At 40.8% G+C, this 9,632-nt stretch overlaps 2 protein-coding genes across 2 annotated transcripts; one reads left to right on the forward strand and one right to left on the reverse strand.

Moving 5' to 3' along the window:
- Positions 1 to 1,767: 1,767 nt before the first annotated feature.
- On the forward strand, positions 1,768 to 5,351 carry LOC122012770 (1,2-dihydroxy-3-keto-5-methylthiopentene dioxygenase 2). Its single transcript, XM_042569417.1, has 7 exons — positions 1,768 to 1,897; positions 3,328 to 3,439; positions 3,538 to 3,632; positions 3,730 to 3,844; positions 3,946 to 4,070; positions 4,966 to 5,036; positions 5,111 to 5,351. Exons 1-7 carry the CDS (start codon positions 1,880 to 1,882, stop codon positions 5,172 to 5,174), a joined length of 600 nt encoding a protein of 199 aa, XP_042425351.1. The 5' UTR covers positions 1,768 to 1,879; the 3' UTR covers positions 5,175 to 5,351.
- A 3,046-nt stretch (positions 5,352 to 8,397) lies between these two features.
- LOC122011557 (neo-calmodulin-like) lies at positions 8,398 to 9,322 on the reverse strand. The gene is made up of 4 exons (XM_042567945.1): positions 9,175 to 9,322; positions 8,895 to 9,052; positions 8,739 to 8,819; positions 8,398 to 8,673 (listed from the first exon to the last, which is right to left on the reverse strand). Exons 1-4 carry the CDS (start codon positions 9,230 to 9,232, stop codon positions 8,533 to 8,535), a joined length of 438 nt encoding a protein of 145 aa, XP_042423879.1. The 5' UTR covers positions 9,233 to 9,322; the 3' UTR covers positions 8,398 to 8,532.
- Positions 9,323 to 9,632: the final 310 nt, after the last annotated feature.

The raw sequence follows: 9,632 nt of genomic DNA on the forward strand, positions 1-9,632 counted from the left end.
TGAAGCTTGTGATGGATCCGTCCGGCAACCTCCGAAACCAACGTTGAGCCGATCCAGATAGGGTGGTGAGGAAAACCCGACACTTCACCCCATCTGTGTATTGATGCAGGGTTGCCGTGTTATCAAACTTGCCCAAATGATCATCCGGATCGGTGGTTCCATTGTATTCGCTGATCGTCGGAGGCACGCAGTGCTTGGGCAGAGGGTCTCGTAGAATAGCCTCTGAAAATTGGCGATTAATCCGCTCGGGTGATGAGTCCACTCGAGGGGCTTTTCCTTTTCTGTCATCTCGTCTCGGCATTTCATCCGAAGAAGATCCCCGATCTCTATGAGTGGGTGCGACTTCGGGGGTGCGGAATAGGGCCCGATGAAATGCAACGGTGGCAGGTGGTGCTTCCGCTCGACCACCAGACGCTGACGTTGCTTGCTGCTCTGGCCGCTCGGCTGTTGCTTTCTGTTTTTGCTCCACAAGCTTGGCAACCCTCAACTCGATCAGAGCGTCGAGTTCCTCCATGGAAAGCGTCACCGTGTGTTGTCGTCCAGCCTCGTCCATTGTTTCCGTTCGGATGCAGGAGCGTTCCCACAGACAGCGCCAATTTGATCCTGTCCGAATGCTGAATCAACGGACGCTGGGCACGTGGCGCTCCCAGGCTGCTGGCGTGGATCTTCGACTGGTTGCACGAACCTCCGGCGAACCTGCACAGAAGTCGGGCCGGGAAGGGGTTCCCGGCGTCGACCCTCCGACGCTCAAGTCAGGTAAGCAAGTAGTGAAAAAAGTGGCTCCAAAGGCGTCTCACGCGTACCTCCGGCGAAGTATAAGGCTCTTTATATAGAGCGGTGAAAGAGCTCCTGCACGTCCACCGAGGCGCATACGTGTCCGTAGCCCATACCTCGGTATGTGTCTGTCAGAAAGCTTACCTGACGCTATACTGCTACAGTCCAAGCACGTCTTCGATGGGACAACAGAACACCTCGTTGTCAGACTTGGAGTATGACCTAGCCATAGGACTTGACAGCTGTCATAAGATGTTTGTCCTTCTTTACCGACCACAGGCCGGGGCGTCCGTCCGGTCGGCGGGACGGGGCGTCCATCCGGCCGGCGGGATGGGGCGTCCGTCCGGCCGGTGGGACGGGGCGTCCGTCCGGCTGGCACTTACTTCACGTCCGACCTTCTCTCTCCATCGGCATGCTGGGGAAATCTTCGGTAAGATGTTATGTAGGGACTACTAGCAGTATGTTATATTGCCTTCGGACGATCATGACGTCCGCTCGGCCCTTCGTTACTGTCCAATCGAGCGTCGGAACCTCAACTTCTGTCGGGACGACTTTTGCCATCGACTATTCACCGGTCGGCCGGCCGGGAGGTCGGGCCATCCTTCTCCGGTCGGCCACCTGACCTTTTGACTCCCGCGTGATATTGACCCCTCAGAATGGGGGTCTCCTGTTCTAACCGCCGGATCAATATTCATTCCCATAAAAATTAATTTAATCCAATATATTAACAACAATGATTTGTTGAATATATTTATGTCTAAAAAATTATTACTTTTAATATATTGAATATATTTATGTCTAAAAAATTATTACTTTTAATATATTGTGTTAAATTTATGTCATAAATATAATTAGAAGAGGTAGTCAAATATATAGAAATTAGTTTGACCTATCAATTATGTTTACTTAAAATTAAATTGGATTAAAAAAATAAATCAGTGGACTGATTTATTTAAAATTCTAACATTCCAGTTCAATGTAAAATACTAATAAAAATTATGAAAAAGTCAGCGTTGCAACTCCGCAAAAGAGACCTCTTTTATTATCGGCGCCTCTGGAAATTTTCCTCATTTTACGGCTTCTGGATTTCTGAGAGGCGACAGAGATGGAGAGTGCGTTTCAGGTATTTAATCTTGCTATTTTCCGATGTACTGCAAATCGATCTTTTGGGTCTGGTTCTTTTTGTTGTCTGAATTCTGATTGTGGTGTTTGCGGACTTCTGTTCTTAAATTTTCTTTTCTTGTCTTTCGTTGGGGTTGGAAGTTTTTTTAGGTAATTTGCCCCTACGATTAAGTTAAAAAATTTGAGTTTTGCATTTACCTTTCGAGAGTTTGCTTGACTCTGGGTTACTGAAAGAACGTGATCGGCAAATACCCTGTCCGCTGCAAGTTTTGAGTGAAGCGATTTAGACGAGTGGGTAGGGTTCTCGAGATGATTGAGGTAGCTGATCTACTCTTTTTTTGAAGAACTGGGTAACGCAGAGAGTTGGATAAGGATCAGGGTCTTAGGAGTTTAGTCTTTTTTTTATTGGAGACATTTGAGGGTTGTCGTAAAACTATAATCTTGATGCCTCATCATATTTGGCAATGCTAAAATATGAATAGATGATTATTAGTCTTCAGTATTGTTAATTTGATAACTGATATAATATTTGCGTCATCAGAATGTTAAAATCTTATCTCAAATATGAGTTTTCAGTCCCACTCTATGACATTAATAATCCTTTCAATTCATTGGAGTATATCAAACATGAGTTTGTTTTTCCCCCTCTAAATTCCATGGTAGGAGATAGAGTGTTCATTGCTTGGTCAAAAACTGAAAAATAATTTAAACAATTTGATTGTTTATTTATTTATTTATTTTTGTACTAAATAAATTTAATATAATTGGAAAACCAAATTTATACTTTTGAATGATAAAATATATATTTTAATGTTTTCCATTGAGAGTTAATTTTAATAACTCAAAATTCATACTTTTGCAAAATTTTACACTATGAAAACTCAAACTCAATTAATGTATTATTTGCTTAAACAAATTGGCCCATAAAGAGTTTCAATTAAGTATTAGATGTTTACAAGTATGTTGTTCAATGCTAATTTGCCTAAAATAATTAGAAACAATTGATATAATTCACTACCTCATAAGATGAGAAGAGTCGCTGAAATAGTTGTTGAAGATTTGACCTTCTCACCACTTTAAAATTTCACATTGTTGTCAAGGTCCAAACCTTTATTTGTTGCCTATAATTAGTTGGTTTACAAGTCTTGGGAGCTTCAAACATTCAGTAAACTGTTTTCTACCCACTTCATGAAACTAGACTACTCACAATTCTTCAACTGCTTGGTAAACACAAATAACCAATACTTGGCAGTGAGTAGCTGGTTACTTTCTTTTTTCCTTAAAAAATTGTAATTGTCCAGTTTCTCTGGTATAGCAATATCATATGTTTCAATCATCATGATAGTAGGCTATTCATTGTATCTTCAGCTGCTTGATAAACAAAAATCACCAAGCATAGCAGTAACTGCCCCTCTTCTATGCATGTTGTAGGATGGCAAAGAGGAAGTTCTTCGAGCTTGGTATATGGACAACAGTGAAGAAGACCAGAGATTACCCCATCACTGTGAACCAAAGGAATTTGTTTCATTGGGCAAACTTTCAGGTTTTAATTTTCATTTCAATATATTTTCGAAATTTTCTTTTCACTATTTCCACACTAGGATCTATTACATAGTAAACCTGGTCCATTTTCTTTTCTAGAATTAGGAATAGTCAGTTGGCGCCTGAATCCTGATGATTATGAGAATGATGAGGAATTGAAAAGAATCCGAGAGGCAAGGGGTTATTCTTACATGGTTTGTCATGAGGACCTCTTGCTTTTGATACTTTAATTAACAATGAAGCTTTTAAGGAACTTCAAGAAAAGTAGCTTATTGCTTAAACCTTTTGTAGGATATATGTGATGTATGTCCAGAGAAGTTGCCAAATTATGAGGCTAAGTTGAAGAATTTCTTTGAAGAGCACCTACACACTGACGAAGAAATACGTTATTGCCTTGAAGGGAGTGGTATGATATGATTTCCAATACTGGGTGTTGGGTTGATAGTTTGGCGGTTGAGTCTTATTTATCATTGTTATTCTATTTTTTTTTAAAAAATTGTAATGCAGGATATTTTGATGTGAGAGATAAAAGCGATCGCTGGATAAGGATAGCAGTGAAGAAAGGGGGCATGATTGTCTTGCCTGCTGGAATCTATCATCGTTTTACCCTTGACACAGACAACTATATCAAGGTAACAGCAGTTCTTGAAACTTGTCCACTTAGATGCTGGTTTTTGTGCACTGGCTGAAGCAGAAGTGATTTTTTTTTGACCTTTCAAGATAGTTTAACTAATCTCAAATACAAAAAGCTCTATTGAATTGTACTTTTATTAACCAATCAGAATTTTCAAAATGCAATTTTATTGACCAATCATAATTACCTTATCTCTTTTCAATGCATTTAGCTCTCACTACAATTTCATGGAGTTAGAAGCCTTTGCACAATTAATGTTGATAAAACTACTTAAGGATCAATTGGCAAGAGCTCAACAATTACATTAGTTAGTTGCATAAGCAATCCCAATTAGACTCACTCAGGGGTTCTGTTCACCTATGTTATCAACTACTCGGGAATATTTTGCTTTGCAAAATTGTATTTGCTGATTCACATAGGATTCCATGGAACAAGGCAACAATTGGACCATATACTATGATTGCATTCCATCATTTTCTTGAAACACCTGTTTGGGAATCCCGCTTCTTGTAAAATGAGAAATTGCAATGGCTGAGGTATGATATCAGGCAATGTTGATAGTGCATGATTGGTAGATTCGGATATACATTTTGACTCAAATTTGAAGGAGATGATCCCAGATTGTAGAAGTTTTCGCTTTTGTTATAGATTTGGTAAAATGAGCAAAGAAGAGGAGAGTCACGAGACAATGTTGGTCTACGATAGGGCAAGTCACAATTGTGGTGCAATTGAATATTTTAAATACTGATTTTATACTGGACCAGTCTTTGTGCTGTTGAGTATGCTTGTTATGTACTCAACATTTCATTATTTGATCGATGAATCATCTCTATAACTTTTTCTTGGGATGAAAGCAGATATAGATGTTGGATTTAATCTTTTTCTTCTTGCAGGCAATGCGCCTCTTTGTCGGTGAGCCAGTGTGGACTCCCTACAACCGGCCTCATGATCATCTCCCTGCAAGGTTTTCAGCATGCCCTACCCTTCTCGTCTTGGTTCATTTCGGTTCATGTTCTTACTGGATTCGTGTATTTGCAGGAAAGCATACGTTGAATCCTTTATCGAGAATAAAGCGTGCACTCAGGCGGTTGATGCTAATTGATGGCCATCGGAACCAATCTGAAAACTACAAGTATCCGAGTCCACCTAAAATATAATTATACTAATAATATTTCTGCATAATTCTACCAGTAACTCTCTGCGTTGTTCATCAACATGTAGACCTATTTGTGATATGATTTCGTGTATTTTTGTTGCTCTGCTTTGAGCTGATGTATATGACACTTGTAAAAAAAAAATCATCAAATACCCTTCAAAGAGTTAATCATTTTCTAAAATGCCTTCTAAATTTTTCATTCGTATCATAACAACTTCTAATGCTGCCATTTTTCTGTTAGAGATTTTCTTTCTGCTCTTGAAATATCTGTTCTAACTTTTTAAATAATTATTAAAATATTGATTAATTTAAGAGATGTAAGCGTTACTTTAATTATGTCTATTAGAGATGGCAATAATCCTTGTAGATTCATGTTTAGAAAGAAATCGAGCATTACCTGTCAAGTTAGGGTGACTCATCGAAGAGAACTTGATGAGTTTTTATTTAAATTTTTATAGCAAATATCTTGTATTGATCCGGTGATAAGGAGGGGCCCGATCAGTAGGGTGGTTAATGACATGGTAGAGGTCAAAGTCAAGTTGATCAATACTCGTCCAATCGGATAACCCTCTTTCCCGATTGGGAGGAAGAATCGCCGAACCCACATGAAGCAGATGTTAGCATAGCTCGATCATGTATCAAGCTTCCAGCGCTCAAACAGACAAGGTATGTGCCGAGCGGCCAGTCCATTCGGACTCACATCGGCAAAACTGTGATGATCGAGCAGACTACATTCAAACACAGCTTCTCCGTTCTGCATAATAGCGGAGCCCAGACCGTGGGATGTTGGCCGAGCGGCCATCCCGCTCGGCTCGAAGACAAGATCGCTTGGACGGCTGATGGCTGGCCGAGCGGTTCTTCCGCTCGGTCGGTAATAGACAAAAGGAGGATCAGAGGGTATCCTTTTGGGAACTCGTGTCACCAACAGACGACATGCTTGGCGGCATGGTCAGGCAGAAGATCGTACGACGGAAACTTCTGCTGTCTTGCCAGAGATATGCTCAGGTCGTTAAGGTATGGTGTTAGGAGTTCGGATCCTCTGTCCCCAAATTTCTCTATCCCCGTGTCCCCTTGCCGATCGAACGGACCATATTACATCTCAAGGATGCCTTGCACATCACGAGAATACTGCACACATCTTAAGGATGTCATGATGCCTTGAGATGTAATCTGGTCCGTCCGATCGACAAGGTACACAGGGACACAGAAATTTAGGGACAGAGGATTCGAACTGTGGTGTCAGGGATATTTTTGTGACACGTCTTTTCAAGATATGTTTTGGGGAGCGTGTGCCCTCGAGAAGCGTGCACGCGCTCCCCGGGAGTCCTATATAAAGACCCCCAAGTTTCGACTGAGATATGCGTAATCTCTACTGTAGCTACAGTTATCCTATCATTTCACTTCCTCGTTTCTTCTACATCGTCGGTGGTTTACTTGAACGTCGGAAGGTCATCGTCGGGGAACTCCTCCCTGGCTCGGCACTGACGTTGTTGTGGTTGAGGTTTCACTCGGCACTGACGTTGCTGTGGTTGTAGGTTTCACTAATGAGAAATCTATCAATGATCAATAGGAACATCATGTTATCAACATCCATCGCCTCGACACTCGGACATGATCATGTATTATACTGAGGATGAAAACTAGTTTTCTTCTGTCTGGTTATCAACCATCCGCCTGAAAGCGCATAGAAAACTATCTCAAGCTTTTTTATGATCATTTTTCCTATAAACTAAATTACTAATCATTATGTCATAACTAATTCATGTTTGCTAGCTACTACTTGATGCGATTGAATCGCCTTTAACAAACAATGTTTTTGCTAGAAGGATTGATGATGTGGATGAGCTGGTAATTTATTCAGTAACAAATATCCAGATAAGCTCCTGTTGATGAAGAATTCCCATAAGAGGTTTTCCTATTCGAAAATGCCGACGGCAAGGTCTCTCTCATCTATTGTACCTTTTCTGCTATGAAATTGTTTCATCAAATAATTTAATAAATAGTTTGTATTAAAATTAAACCATAAAATTTACAAATTTTTAGTCCATAAAATTACTTCACCAAACCATTTCATCAACAGTATTTTATATTAAAATCTGGCTGAAACTAACCAACTGATCCGGTGATAACCCAGGAGGATCCACTTCTAAGGAAGTTCAATGCGTGGGTGATCATCAAAGTCAAAAGATGGTCAACTAAGAGACTAGCCAAACTGAAGTCCCTACAACCCGATCGACCAGGAGAGTTCGGAGAAGGTCGGCCAAGCCTACAATCCGATCGGTCGGAAGAGTTCAAAGATGGTTGGCTGAGCCTACAACACACCGAGACCAGGGGCACTCATGCCGATCGGTCTAGATATACTTGTATGAGGTCAAAGAGTTGGTCGGCCGGATCGCTCAAGGGAAGTCCAATTAGACTAACAGCCGACAAATAAGATGGGGGATACGTGCCAGCATCCTTTTGGGAGTCGATGTCGTCGGCTGACGGCGCGGATGGACAGAAAATCGTACGGAAGAAGATTCCGCCGCCTTGGCAGAGATACGTTCACCCCGTTATGGTAAGATGTTAGGGATCCTTTCTCGATGTTAACTTTTGGGGAAAGTTTGGGGATGCGCATCCGCCCGGGAAGCATGTAGTCAACCCGTCGAAGCTCTATATAAGGAGGGAAACAGCCATCCGCGGAGGTACGCGCATACGTCCTCTGGAACCACCATTTACTTCCTCTTTGCTTCCTCTATTTTCTTCACTTGCTGGTGTGTGACTTGAGCATCGGAGGACCGTCGCCGGGAACCCCCTCCCAGCTTGGCAGTAACGACTTATGGTTGCAGGAGCGAGGGAGCATCAGTATAGACGAAGAGCTACCTCAGTGTTATTCTTCGATGGCCATTTACTCAGCTTCAGGACTGGATCACCAACCAACCTTGATGATAGTAGATGATCAGTAAAGGTATTTTGGGTAGAAAATATAGGAAGAGCTCTAATTCGAGCATTTTCGAATGAGTTTTATATATCGAGATTTTTTAGCTTTGGGTTTTGTGGAAGCAAAAGATCACAGACAAGAATTTTCTGGGGGTATTGTTCCATCACAACTGTTTGATTTACTTGAAAACGCCTATTCATTGCTTCATCAAATTGACTAGAAAGATGAACCTTCATTAATCATTACCAATAATAAACGAGTCCTTATTTATTATTTTATTATTATCAATTCACACGCAATTTCTTTTTCTTTAATAAAATGCAAACTTCTGCAACTTAAGACACCATCAGGCACAACACTCCTTAAACTATATATAATCGGAGTTCAAGACTTGAGGAACATCATCATCCTGGTGAATTCATCAAAGTTCACTTGTCCATCACCATCCATATCAGCTTCTCTAATCATCTCTAAAACCTGCTCACTGGTAACATCATCTCCAAGGCTGATCATCACCTTCATGAGCTGCAATCCTCGAAAACAATCAAAATACTCAGCCATAGTAAAAGCAAGAGACAGCAGCGTCTTACCTCACTAGCCGAGATGAAACCATTCTGGTCTATATCAAAAACGTTAAAGGCTTCTCTCAGCTCCTCTTCTGCTTCCACCTCCTACAAAACCAGGATTAGGAAAGAATGCCAGATTTGAGCATCCGGTACGTGTCTTTATTTATAATTTGTCTAAACCTTCATTTTTCTATCCATTATGCTGAGGAACTCATTGAACTCTATGGTCCCATTGCCATTCACATCGACCTCCATGATCATATCCTGCAGTTCTTGTTTAGTTGGGTCATGTCCCAATGAACGAACGACATCAGCCAGTTCTTCAACTGTGATGCAACCTGATTTATTTTCAAGACGAAAAGACAATAATAATTAAACAAATTAGTCAATTACTCAAACATGAAAATCAAACTAAATAATGAGGGAATGGAGCAAAATGTTAGGAACAAATTAATCAAACCATCTCCATCTTTGTCGAATAGGGAGAAGGCCTCCTTATGCCCCGCTGTGAGATCCATGGTGATCTTTCAACACTAGAGGCAACAAGAAAGGAAACAGAATCAATAAAGAAGAGGCAGGAATTCTCATCAGGCCTGCCTCGTTTAATAGACAACGAGAAGAAGTGGAAATTTAGTTGAAGGTGCTTCAATACAGAGTATTGACTTGATCTGCCGAAAGTCAGTAACCAAGTTTCTTGGAACTTTCATGCTTTATTATTATTATTGTTATTCTATTCCAAAGTTTCCAAGAAAGCATCCAGTGATGTTTTAGAAGATGGCCGTCTAGGCCTGTGTGGCCATGAGGATCAATTCACCTATTTGTTTGACCATTTCCCATTTCTCACTTCTATCGATCTTTTTAAAAACTCAGATTACTCCACCCAATACCTCTTAATTATTAGCATGCAATTTCTGAACA

Source organism: Zingiber officinale, chromosome 8A (genome assembly GCF_018446385.1).
Source record: "Zingiber officinale cultivar Zhangliang chromosome 8A, Zo_v1.1, whole genome shotgun sequence".
Classification (NCBI taxonomy): Eukaryota; Viridiplantae; Streptophyta; class Magnoliopsida; order Zingiberales; family Zingiberaceae; genus Zingiber; species Zingiber officinale.